The sequence below is a fragment of the Wasmannia auropunctata genome, unplaced genomic scaffold, assembly GCF_000956235.1.
Source record: "Wasmannia auropunctata unplaced genomic scaffold, wasmannia.A_1.0 LD336035.1, whole genome shotgun sequence".
NCBI classification, from domain to species: Eukaryota; Metazoa; Arthropoda; class Insecta; order Hymenoptera; family Formicidae; genus Wasmannia; species Wasmannia auropunctata.
This window is the reverse complement of record NW_012026855.1, coordinates 1,078,913-1,092,058: the sequence shown is the minus strand read 5'-3', so window position 1 is coordinate 1,092,058 and position 13,146 is coordinate 1,078,913. Positions and strand designations below refer to the sequence as shown.

Genomic DNA, 13,146 nt, shown 5'->3' with positions numbered 1-13,146 from the left:
TTTGTCAATCTTCAAAAATTAATATCTCGTTAACAATTGCGAATTTTGCAAAATGGTAGAGGACTTTTCGATCCAGTTTAATCTGCTCTACCAGCCCACGAGATATTATCCGGTTATTACCGGACACCCTGTATATATACCACATATATGTGTATGTTTGTGTATCAATTATTAACAAATATCATAAGGCATTATAAAAATATATTACTTCTTTCCAGGAGGTTCCCTTCTCTCCACAAAATATATAGCCTATATAAAGTAGATACAACTTCGCCTTTCTGGGGGCAGACTTATAACTCTCATCTTAATAACAAATGTTTATATGTATGGCAAGAGAAGGCACATGGCATCTCTCTCGCAACTATAATACTTCCCGCAAGAAATATGATCGATGTGCTGTGACGCTACGATCAAGTATGCGTGTACTGCGGTGTAATTTGTGTCCACACATTCACAAATTCGAAGCGTACCAAATATTAGATTGTGAATCCGGATTAAACAGTACCGTAGTCACAGAATCTAAACGCTTCGCGAAAGATTGATCACTTGTCCTACGTGTTGCATAATCGTCAATGTGCAAACTATTTGTTTGCAACGGTACTACGGTCGCAATTTCTTGCGGAAACGTTTGGGTACTCGAATCCATTACAGTTGTTACCTTTAACGGGACATTTTCCGCAATCCTAACACCTCTGTCACTTATATGCACGGGAATTCTTTGGACGTGATTCGAATTACAGCTGTTTTCCACAGCTAAATATTTTACAGGTTGAGTAGTGACGTTTTGCAGCAGCACTACGCGATGTCGATCGTCGACCGCTTTCGGATACGTACACAGATTATTGTTTTGTATCAGTGATAACGGTACTTTTCGCGTAGTGCTAGGTAAATTAACGCAATTCCCTACGCTGTTATCGTAGTCTCTCGTGCCGCGCAAACTTTCAGGCTGAACAGTTTCTTTATGAAAATAATTCGCTTGTTCTTTATAATATTTATGTGGACAATTGGTAGAATCGGATTGAGCAGTGACGTTTTGCAGCAGCACTGCGCGATGTCGATCGTCGCCCACTTTCGGATACGTGCACAGATTATTCTTTTGTATCAGTGATAACGGTACGTTTCGCGCAGTGCTAGATAAATTAACGCAATTCCCTACGCTGTTATTGTAGCCTCTCGTGTCGCGCAAACTTTCAGGCTGAACAGTCTCTTTACGAAAATAATTCGCTTGTTCTTTACATTTATGTGGACAATTGGTAGAATCGGAATAAATATGCTGTTCGTTGCAATGATACGCATTTTGATTAACTTGATTCTTGGTGCGCTCTACGTCTATTCTACTAAGTTGATTTTCCTGGCGTAATTCCGCATATCTTTCTTCGGTTTGAACATTTTGGGGAAAGTTTAACATTTGCGTTGGCATCGCTCTATCGTTAACATTATTGACAAGGATATTTTGATTCTGATCGCGGATATTTTTTCTGAGCTCTTGCTTGTCGACCTCATACACATGTAATTTAGTTCGTTGAGGAAATTGTTTTGTTGGCTCTACATTGAAATTAGAAAAACTTACATCTTGAAAATTATTAATCGGATGACAGTTATTTGAATGAAAAACATTTCTTTTCCTCACGTCTGATGAGATTTGTTTCTGTTGAGGCAGTTTTTCAATGTACGCATTTGTATTATTCGAAGCTTCGAAAGATCGCGGGGGATCACCACCGTATTGGTAAAATTCATTTCTTCCACTATGTTTGTTGGGATACATGTTTATATCAAACTGTTCAACTAGAGAATCTTGCGAATCTTTTATCTTCACCGAGTCAATTTGTGGCTCCAGTATTTTTGTTTGCTCAAACATCATGTTCACTGTGGCAGGTGTAGGACGATTTTCAAATGGATTTTCATATAATTGCTTTTCAATGCCGTTGCTTGGATCTCTATAATCTCTAAATAGATTGGTTTCACATTTCTTATATAAGCCATTCGCATAATTGTCGTTTATCCGTTCAAAGTGATTAGACTTATTAATGTCGCCACGATGTAGAATGGTAGGTATTCGTTTAACATTCTTGACATTACACTTATTTGTTGTTTCGTTACTACTTTTTTGAGGTACACCGTTTGTTGTATAATTGTCAGAAACAGCGATCTGCAATTTCGTACGGGAATAATCTTTCGCAAAATGTCTCTCTAACACAGAATTATTTAACATCGAAGCTTCTAAGTGTTTCGAATTATCAATACGTCGCGAATTCTCATAACCAGGAATGTCAATCGAAGAATTATCTTTATCTAGTCGTTTATTTTTTAAAAGATGACTAACGTAGTCAGGATTTTTCTGAAATTGAATTTTTATTTGAAGGCGAGATGCGGTAGTGCGATTTTCGTTACACTTAGGAACTTCGAATTCGACAGGTGACAACTGCGAAATGTCCGCAGATGTACAAGCTTGATGTTCCACAGAGTATGCAGATTTCACATTTTCCAATTCTCGTTTATTCTTTCTACGTGAAAGTTGTTGACGAAAAGATTCAGCGTATGTATTTCTTAATCTTTTCATTGTTGTTGTAACAGGATCTAAAATATAAATAATGGTTAGGGATTAATAAATTATCAAATAACGTCGTAAATAATTAGGTTACAATTATATGTAAATATACCTGGACAATCTGGTAGAATATCTACATCAAAATTCTCGGCGGAAATCATTTTGCAAAATTCTGTATAGCGACTTAATGGGTCACGCAATGAATCCTTGTTATTTGAACGTATTAGCTCTGTTTCTTTGCCATTACTTTCCACAGCATTACTTTCTTTCGTAAGATCGATAATATCAAATATTCTAAAATAAATATTTTATTTTACACTGTAATACAGTTCTTATTGGGCTTAATAATAACCTATGTTGTTGTTTACTTACTGTGGAGTAATAATTCCCAATTGTTCTCTATCATTTTCGAACAGTCTTCGCTTACATATGTTCTCTTTTTGAACATATCTTGATTCGTCATTAACATTTTGTTTTTTAATTTCGTTTAAATCTAACTCGTCTAAGATGTTTAACTCTCCTTTCTTTTTACAAGCAAAACACGGCTTCTGATTTTGACTGCAACATTAATAATATATGTGTGCAACCTTTACATGAAATATCTTTTCTACATTTTTGTGAAAAAAATCTTGTATAAATATAAATCCTATATGCAACAATGAACATACCCTTGTCTCTTTCCTAAAACAGGGCTTTGCTCTGGAATACATGGCGTCAATTCCAAATTGTCTTTCATATAACCTTTACTTGACGATTGTTTAGCAGTTTTATCATGTGTTGGAATCTTCATTATACGTCTATATAAAACAACACATTAAAAAGCTCGTGTGTCCACTAATGATGCGCCATATCGAGTTTAAATTAGTGGATTTGCTTACTTGGATTCGTGAGTGTCTCTATTGAGAAGTCCCAGTACATCTGCCGTTAGCCGGGCTTTACGGACTGTATCTTCCAATATCTCTGCTGCAAGATATTACAACGGATTAAAACAATTGTTTACGGATTTCATTGTGTTCGTCAACGTTACAAAATGAGTTTCAATGCGAGTACCTCTATGGATGTCTCTACTCTTTACACCATTTCTAAATATGCCAGCTTCCTGAAATCACAAAGCAGTGTTTAGAACGTAAATAATGAATATAATTTTAATGAAAATATCACGTATATAAGGTCACTTATCCAATCCTCGTATTGCAATGATATTTTCATTATTTATTATGTCTAAACACTGCTTCATGTGGTATGTTCTCTTTGAAGACGGTGCATGCACTTTCTTACACGATACATCTTCCCCCCTTTTTTTCTTCTTCACGTTGGAGAAAACAAGAGAAGAGACGAACGGGATGCATGCACTGTCTTCAAAAAGAACATACCGATGATCTCTTCAGTTCCGGGAGAAGTCTCCTGGAGATTCTCGCTCGGCCTTGCCTCTTCTGTCCAGCTTTGTTATCACCCTTTCCAACATTATCCTGTAACAAATTCCAACTGTATCTCAGTCGTACGAGAATAACGTCGTACGAGACATTAAAAAAAAAAAAAAATAGCCCGTGCAAAATTACATTTCTTCGTCGTCCAAGCAGTAACTATAATCTAAGAGTCTCACGGTAAAAGTTCCGCCGGTGTCTGGTACACGCTAAAGTTTTCTCTCCCCGAACACGATAGTTTCGCGGATTACGAGAGTAGTTCCACGAGATTATTACGACGACTGCACCACGGTCTTAGCTAAGCCTCTCCGACGGCGTAACGCGTGTTAATGGTCTCCATCGAGCCGCGCAAACGGAGAGATTATCGCTGCACGAGGTCCGGTAAACAACGCACCAGTAAACACCTGACGTTGACACTAACCTAACACTATGCGCGGAAGCTACGGCGTCTCCGACTCCATGCCACCTATTCTACCCCAGCCAGCGCGGCGCTTTTTGAAAACGGCTGGCCGATAGTCGCGTAGCGCGGCGGTATCGCCTTTTTCACGTAAAATATCTAATCGATTGTGAGTCAGAGAGCAACTCATTGTGCAACGATCGTGCTGCATTGCTCGCAGTACGCGCGACGTTCGGCGGATCTAACCACGCGTACACGGATAGTGCCCGCGCCGCGTCCTCGCAAGTGTCCTTGTGCTCGTCCTTGAGAGAAAGAGAGAGAGAGAGACTCGTCGGCGTCGCGCCATTAAGACCGGGCATTCCGCTCGGGGTGAGGACCTACCAGCTTCTGCTTAGCCTGCAGGATCTTCAAGTGTATCCGGTCGAGCTCCTTCTTCCGTCGCAACTTCCGCTGCGGCTTCTCCTTCCGGTTGGTGGATGATGATCTCGGCGTTCCCATAATCTTACCCATAATCTCGTGTAACAATAATGTCCCAGGCACTCGCGGCGAGTTAATAAACGTGCGTAATGTTTGTGCGTATCCGTATGCGTTTGTCAAAATCCTGCCTGCGACGACAAAACGGCGAGAGGTGGTGAGAAGCGGTACACACCAGTCGAACGAGTCGACGACGACTGACAAATACCTACCTTCACGCACGTACGTTTATATTTACCCTCGCTCTCTCGTAAGTGTGCATTGTAGGAAATTTGATCTTCTTTTGTTGCGCCCATGACGTCACCGGGTGAGAGGCTTTAGAGAGGGAGGAATCATTTGTGATTCCGGCACGAGGGGTCGTCTGAAAAACGGAGCAATGGTGATTAAGGTACGGTTTTATCGAGCAAGTCCCAGTCAAAAGTTAGTCTCTCCACCCGACTGATAATTCAATAAAAACAAGCGTAAATCAATAAAAACATTTTGCATAGGCTGTACATATGCGATTGTGTGACGATTATGTGACAACGTCACACTATCTAGTTGGCGTTGAGCGATATAAAACCACCTTAAATTCGGAGCACGCCACCACGGTGATTGACGAGAATATTGTATAAGATGGATGAACGGTTTTTGTTAAAAATGAAAGCTCGTGAGATTATTTTCAGATACGTGTTGAATTATAATTGAAAAATATAATTGAGATTTGAGGGATAACGTAATACGATTCAGATATTTGTCGCGAGCGTGAAAAACCGCAATGACGATTAAAAAATACACGTGATCGACGAATACAAAATGAATGAACAGCTTTCGTTAAAAATGAAAATTTATGACCTGTTAATGAAAGATTATTTTCAGATACGTGTTTAATTATAGTATTGAGAACTATGTATTATATGCATAATAGAGATTTGAAGCACGCATAGAATATCGCATTTATAGATTTTAGGTGTTTGCCGCGAGCGAGAATCCGCGATGACAATTAAATCAGTGATCGACGAATATTAATGGATGAACAGCTTTCGTTAAAAGTGAATATTTGTAGCCTGCAGTTAACAAGAGATTATTTTCAGATACGTGTTTAATTAGAATTGAGAATTGTTACGATTTGGACTGCATGCAAAATACGATCTAGATGTTTGAATATCGCTATGATATATTTTTATCATGAATTATTACAGTTTAGCTCTAGTTCTTCCTTTTATTTTTATTCAACAAGTCAAATTGCCTTCGATTGATATCTTAAGCGTTCTACTCAATATATTTATCATTTCATAATTTTATAATCAAATTCAATGCGTTAATTTAGTGGAAATAAATTCATATAAAAATGTAAATGTATATATATTAGCACATTAATATATACCGGGCGTCCGGTAATGACCGCATAACTTCTCGTGGATCGTTAGAGCAAATACGTTAAACTAACTAGAAAAATCCTATATCATTTTGCAATTATCGCAAAAATTAACGAGAAATAAATTTATGAAGATTTAAACAAATCCGCGCGATTTAAGAACAAGAACCCACTATTTATATATACACTGTACGTATATATGTTGTATATATGTATTTTATATTTTATAATTTAAAATTCTGAAGAATTATGTCAGGATATTACGAAGATAATATCTGAAATATAGACATACATACATATATACATTGTAATTTTCTTTTTAATAATAAACTAGAACTAAACAGAACGCGCGCTTCGCGCGACCCATTTGTTCGCTATCCCTGAAATATAATACATCACACACATACACACACACATACACACGCGCGCGCACAAATATTGTATTAAATCTCATTGCTTTTATATATCTTTTACATATATCTCATGTCTTTCTATCTAAAAAAAAGGCATGTTAAGTCGATAACTTTCATTTCTCGTCTTACTTTTTTCTTTCAGGTATCAGTAAAATATTATAAAAAAATATTATAATACTGCTAACAATATCTCTTGTAATCAACAGATATGTCGAAATATGTTTTTTACAATGATTAAGAAAAAGGAATTAAAGGAATAAAATAGCGATAGAAGGAAAAAAAGAAGTGTAAAAGTTTTGAAACGAAGAGAATTAAATTCATCTTTTATAAAATATTACATAAGTACGTGTCCCTTCACCTTCGTGTGTTACATACATAATTGTCAGATGCTGTGTCTAATTATTTGCTGTGATAATCAGACACCGCATCTGACAATTATGTATATAACACACGAAGGTAAAGCGACACGTATGTAATATTTTATAAAAGACCACTGAAGAGGACTTGATGTAAAGCCGAAACGATCGTCTGCAAGTAGCATTAATATAATTTTTTATATGAATATAACGAATTAGCACGAAGACCTTGCTTGGTTCCTGATCCATTACAATTATTTATTTTTAATTTTAATTCTCGGAGCCTGAAATATATTATTGTTCAATTTAAAATATTTTTTGTGATATTTAATATACTGTATCAAAGGTTTGATACCTTTGACACTTTAATACTTAATACTTGCAAATTACATTAATGCCAGACGATCGTTTTGGCTTTACATCAAGCCTTCTTCAGTCTTTTGTAAAATATTACATACGTGTCGTTTCACCTTCGTGTGTTACACACATAATTGTTACATGCTGTGTCTAATTATCACAGCGAATAATTAGACACAGCATTTGACAATTACATATGTATGTACACGGAGAGAATTTTTTTTTAAATTTACCCTGCAAATCATGTTAATTATGAGATAATATAGTATTTAGGCAAATTTTACTGTGCACTACAATAAGATTTTGCAGTAAAATTTATTGTAGTGCACAGTAAAATTTACTTATAATACTATATTGTCTCACATTTAACATGATTTTCAGGATAAATTTTAAAAGAAAATTCCGTGTAATATACGAAGGTGAAGGGACATGTACTTATGTAATATTTTATAAAAAATCAATGAATTTAATTAGTGACCAATGAATTTTATTATTAAAAAACAAATCTCAATACACATAATAACTGTCAAAATATGTAATGACAGCCGCTCAACGAAGTAAGCATAGTGAGATAATCAATCAGCATCACAGAAAAATGGCAACAAATAATTTTGAGAAATGTGAGTTCTCGACTTAAGATGCCTTTTTTTAGGTAGGATTCAGATATTATAAACATTATAAATATTACTAAAATGCATTGTAATTATGTATAGTAGTTCATGAAATAATAATTTTTATGATTGTATTTTTCATTAATATTTACGAAAAATGTAGCAAGTATTATTTTATGCATCGTAAAGATACGAAATATGCTTTTATATGTTTTATGTGCATTTGTAAAAATATAATTCAATTACAATAACAAATATTTTTCTTTTTTTTAGAGCATTTTATTTTTAAGTTTTTTATAAGTTATGGCTATTGAAAAAGAAATAATTTTTACAAAGACACGTACGTTGCTGTAATTTATTAAAACACGTGTATCAATTAAGAAAGTTATCATTTCGAATAGATCTTTCAATCACGACGTTATAATCTCGTTTTCTTATGATGTTCTACATTTTCCTTAACTGTTGTCTTGATAATGATAAGATAATGATAAGTGCTTATAAATAACATTTCGCAAATTATAGAAATAGAAGAAAGAAGATACATCATTTGCAGTATAGATCAATATCATGGGTTAAGAATTAAACATTATCTTATAGTAAATGAGTCACGTGTTGGTCATTAAGAATATTCGTGTATGTACATATTTTCTCATTAAACTTATTGATATATTTAACTCTAGATATACATTAATACTATACGATGGGTAAATTAACTTAATTGGTTGAGTGAATTGGGGTTAAACTATTTGAACGTGAACAAGTCGCAGTGTCGTGGGCAAGTATGCGGAAAAAAATTTACTAGATGAATAAACGTATAATATTAATTACTAAAAAAATGCACAATACTAATTGTCAACGATGTCGCTCTCGTTATATTACTTACATTTTTGAAATAGCGAAAGGCGATACATGTAACGCACACACATAGCAATAAAAAAAAATCTATATATTTCTGAAAAAAAAAAAAAACAGAAAAATTTATATTAAATAAAAGATTGATTAAAAGTTGTATTTCATGGGAATAATTTTTTGTATATCTTATTGTTAATCAAAATACAATAGATATAGGCGTCATGTTATAAAATTCAAGATGTAGGAACGCGGATGGCGAACGTCATATAAATGTAAATGAAAAATGTAACCGTTTAATTTCGGGATTGCAAAAAAAAGATCATTATTTTTACGCATCTATGATTGCTTTGCGAAATTGGCTTCTCGCCGTGAAAACAACCGTAGCGAGTTAATGAATTGCAAATAATATTGTATTCCGCAATATAACGTGTGCTCGGTTTATCAGAAAATGTAAAATCTAAAATTCTGTTTCGATTTCGGCTTTCTGAACCGGGCAACAATGCATGTGTGTTTTTGTTTTAATGACGAGCTCTTTTGATAGCACATTCGAAGATCAATTAAATATGTCAGATGTAATCGCATAATCATTCGTTCCGTCGTGCGAATCACGTGTCAGACGACCGAACAGCTTTGTTCGACTCACGTCGGGGCGTTCGGAGCAGAAAAAGCAACGTATTGATGTGACTCAGATCTCTTTGTCAGGCGATTGTCAAGTGAAGTTTGCGTTATTTTCTGATAATTTACCCATCACGTGCGCAGCGAGTGACGCAGAAGTGGATAGCGAACCTCAAGTAGTATTGCCGTTAGTCGTCTAATACTCTAATAGTTACCGCCGAGAAACGTTATACATGTATGTTACGAATTACAAGACATATACGCGTGTATCTTCCAAGAGTGCGTGATGCGGTCTATCCGCGATTAATCCGATGCAGACGGCACGGCTGCATCCCGCGTGTGCGGTTTGTTGACCCGGCTTTCAGATAATGAGGCAGATAAGGGAGACGGCGGGAAAAACGTTCCGCTGCTGAAGGCGAGCTTTAGGCGCCACAACTTTCGTCATCGTCCGTCATCGTCGTCCATCATCGCCTACATCATCCGCCCACACCTCCTACTTCTTCAGCTCACCCTTACGGCACAGACTCTTCTGCGCGTGGTGTGATTAAAGCACGGCCGGCGAAGTTTCCGAGTATTTGCGCGACACGCGGACGTAGAACAAAATCGTCGGCTTCGCGGCGAGAGACGGCCCTTCTGTCGTTTTCTGTTCTTTCGCACGCGGGCGCTTTTCCTCCCGCGAGTTTCTCCGGTTTTCGCACACGGATTAGTGGAAGATCGCGATCGAGTGCTGATTACGCGGTGCCACCATGGGCTACGGAAGGTGAGTGTCCTTCGTGAGAGCACTCGATCCTTTGTGCCTCTGCGAAGCTTTCATTAGAGGATTACATCCAGCCGTTTATTGGACGCCGCTTGAGATTATTTCTTTTCTCCTACATGTGCTTGCTATGGTTAACTCGAGACTACCATACTTGGGTAAAATTTACCCGAACCATTTTTGAAGTGCGTGCCATTCCGACAGGGTTGAAGAAGAGGGGAAGTCGCGATATGAGAGGGAAAAAACTTACAAGTGTCCTTTACAACTTTCCATCATAAGCCACGTCATCGTTCCACTTGGTACTGCCATTCCAGCCACGCGTAAAATTCGACAATCGGTCTAGTTCACTCGGTCAAATAAATGTTTTTTAAAGTAAAGCCATATGAGGTATTTTTCTTTCGAAAGTACCACTCATGTTTTTTTAGAAACTATGCTTTACTTTTTTTTATTCGCCTCTGAAAAGAACTGCGATGTAAAAGAAAAATTAAGCCTTTTTCGAAAAAGATATAAAAGCTGATTTACATTTTTGCAAATTGTTCATATCCTTAAGATCTTTGAGTGTTACTATCCATTCAGTCATTTTTATTACTGGCGTATAGATTTAAAAAAATTCTAAATTAATGCGTTCGAACCGAAGTTACGCAACAAAATAGGTAGGCCGGGTAAATTTTACCCAGTGTGGTAGATTTTGGGTGGCAAATATGGTGTGTAGTCTAGGGTTAATAGTATAATAATAAATTTAGAGAATAGAGAATTTATAAAACATAAAACTAGCAGTAGGTGATGTCTAGATATTTGACGAACATGGTTACGACTTTTTGTTAGACATTTTTCTTTGTTTTATTGTATTTTTTTATTTTATAGATAAGTTAACTGCCTTCGTTTGACGATAAGCTTTGGCATTGTCGTCAATATTTTTATCGTGCCATACGTAATTTTGTTATCGCAACCAAATAGGTGTCAGTTCATAAAGCGAAGAAGCTTAAGCAAATACATACGCACGCACGCACGCACATACACATACGCATGCACGCACGCACGCACGCACGCACATACCATACGCACGCACGCACTCATTCACTCACACACGGAATGTCTATAAAGTCTGTTCTCACCTGTATACATATTTTGAAAACGGTTCAAAATTATGAAAACGCGAAATACATACACCTTCTTGTAGAACAATTTCCCCAATCCTCTTAAAAGAGTTATTCTTTCGAAAAGATTGAATACATATTTCGCGATTTTTCATAATTTTGAACCGTTTTCAAAATATAGAGGTGGGAACAGACTTTATAGACACCCTGTATATAACGATATTAAAATATATACATATATAAATTTTAATATCTTTATATTTTATAATTCTGAAATATTATTTTATGAATAATTTATAAGTTACAGTGATTCACGAAATGGTAATTAAACAAGTACCATTGTTATGAATTTCTTTTGAAAAAATATTTTTTTTCAAAATTTATGAGTTACAGTGACTCACGAAATTGACCAAATCATAACATACATTTTTTTAAAAAATTCGTGAGCGAAGATAACTCTATATTGTGCACATTTATTTATTCGTTTATTATGTTGATACTAAAATTCGCCGCTTTCATCGATTATTTTCCTCGAATCAGTTAGTCGTAAGTAATTGTTGTACATTTGATCAGTTTCGTGAGTCACTATATAAAGAAAGAACTGTCGACATATATTATTAAATTAAATTTAAATTAAAAATATTGTGTAACATTTTCGAAGTGGTATGTACATACGTGGAGAATGGAGTGTTTCGGCCAATTTCTAAATTTAACGTATTTAACGGGATTGTAACTTTATACGGCGATACGAACAGATGCGGAACAGTGCGTAGCTGAGTGGTAAAAATATCAAAGAGGGGCATCGAACTGCGTGCGCTGAAATGTAAACGAATAAACATATCATGAAATTGACCGGTTGCACACCAATTATTATGTCGGTGTTTTCCTGGCATAATTTTACAAAGTTAAAAATATCAAAACCAATTTTGCCAAATACATGCGAAAAACACTCTCCCGCTAACACGCTTGCTCGATGATGCTGGGCATTATTATAACGTAAAGAGGCGACAATTATAAATTTGAAATCCGGCTTCCATGTGTATATATAAAGCGATTAACAATATCTCGTTCTTATCAATATATTCATAAACTCGCTATATATACAGTTAGAGTCATCAATATCGATGTATGTTAGTTTTGCATGAAATGCAAGTTAAATATTCAAATGCGGAGAGCGGCAAGTACACATTGAACCAAGTTCAGCAACTGAGTTGCGCGTCGTTAAGATAATGTCCAGGTCAATACTTATGTATATTAGTATATGCAAAAGCGTTATACAGAGTGGCGCGCGAGCGTCAGACACACTGGCGTGTGACTTTATTAATAAAATTTCCCAAATAATTTGGACATTACAAGAAGAGATTTCGCGAATTTCTGTTTTCTTAACAAAAATGTCGAGACGTTATCAATACTCTTTGCGTTGAAAATGTCGAAAAACGAGTGACTTTTTTTTTAAGCTTATCGAATAATTCAGATGATTAGAGACTTATTTTTTTATTTAATTTCAATTTTATTAAATTTGCAATATATTTGAGAAATACTTTTAGGTTTAGATAGACAAAAAATGAAAATGGAAAATTTTTACGATGAATGATGATAATCTTCCGAGACTTTCTTTTGTTGGAGAAGAGAAATTGAATTTCATTACAAAATGTACAATCGAAATGTACACGGAAAAAATTGCTGTGAATGTTACAACAATATTCTCTATATTTGGAAAAGAAATGCATGTGAATTTAAGTTATATTGATGTTACATGGCATTCATCTGTTAAGGTATGCTCATCAGTACGGTTGTCACTACCGTAGTGCTTAGGATAAATAATATTCGGTTAGAATATCTTCATATATGTGGTTGCCTCAACCGAAGCATTATTGTTATCTCTCTAGTA

The 13,146-nt window shown here is 35.6% G+C and overlaps 2 protein-coding genes across 8 annotated transcripts in view; one reads left to right on the top strand and one right to left on the bottom strand.

Annotated features, from left to right (window-relative positions):
* Positions 1-184: 184 nt before the first annotated feature.
* LOC105452253 lies at positions 185-5,160 on the bottom strand. Of its 3 annotated transcripts, XM_011693207.1 has the most exons (9): positions 5,070-5,160; positions 4,751-4,974; positions 3,922-4,017; positions 3,599-3,647; positions 3,427-3,511; positions 3,217-3,345; positions 2,921-3,106; positions 2,661-2,842; positions 185-2,577 (listed from the first exon to the last, which is right to left on the bottom strand). In XM_011693207.1, exons 1-9 carry the CDS (start codon positions 5,137-5,139, stop codon positions 452-454), a joined length of 3,147 nt encoding a protein of 1,048 aa, XP_011691509.1. In that variant the 5' UTR covers positions 5,140-5,160; the 3' UTR covers positions 185-451. The 3 variants fall into 3 exon arrangements, with proteins under 3 accessions (XP_011691509.1, XP_011691510.1, XP_011691511.1); XM_011693208.1 differs by lacking the exons at positions 4,751-4,974; positions 5,070-5,160 and adding an exon at positions 4,108-4,410 and having other exon boundaries at positions 3,599-4,017; XM_011693209.1 differs by lacking the exons at positions 4,751-4,974; positions 5,070-5,160 and adding an exon at positions 4,152-4,410 and having other exon boundaries at positions 3,599-4,017.
* The window catches only part of LOC105452255 (solute carrier family 22 member 21-like), a 25,432-nt gene continuing 17,259 nt past the window's right edge, over positions 4,974-13,146 (top strand). Inside the window, exons 1-2 of one of the 5 annotated variants that reach the window (XM_011693212.1) lie at positions 5,159-5,231; positions 9,770-10,164. In XM_011693212.1, the coding sequence (XP_011691514.1) occupies positions 10,151-10,164 (14 nt within the window). In that variant the 5' untranslated portion in view covers positions 5,159-5,231; positions 9,770-10,150. Of the gene's footprint in view, positions 5,066-5,156; positions 5,232-8,986; positions 10,165-10,393; positions 10,458-13,146 lie in introns of those variants that run through there. The other 4 variants (XM_011693214.1, XM_011693218.1, XM_011693211.1 and 1 more) reach the window with 4 other exon arrangements.

What these genes read in the sequence shown, in the direction of transcription:
- LOC105452253 (XM_011693207.1), bottom strand. Translation starts at nt 5,139, where the DNA reads ATGGGCGCAACAAAAGAAGATCAAATTTCCTACAATGCACACTTACGA. An exon ending in GAGCGAGGGTAAATATAAAC is followed by an intron (nt 4,975 to 5,069) that starts GTACGTGCGTGA and finishes TTGTCGTCGCAG; the next exon opens with GCAGGATTTTGACAAACGCA. An exon ending in TTGGGAATTATTACTCCACA is followed by an intron (nt 2,843 to 2,920) that starts GTAAGTAAACAA and finishes TATTTATTTTAG; the next exon opens with AATATTTGATATTATCGATC.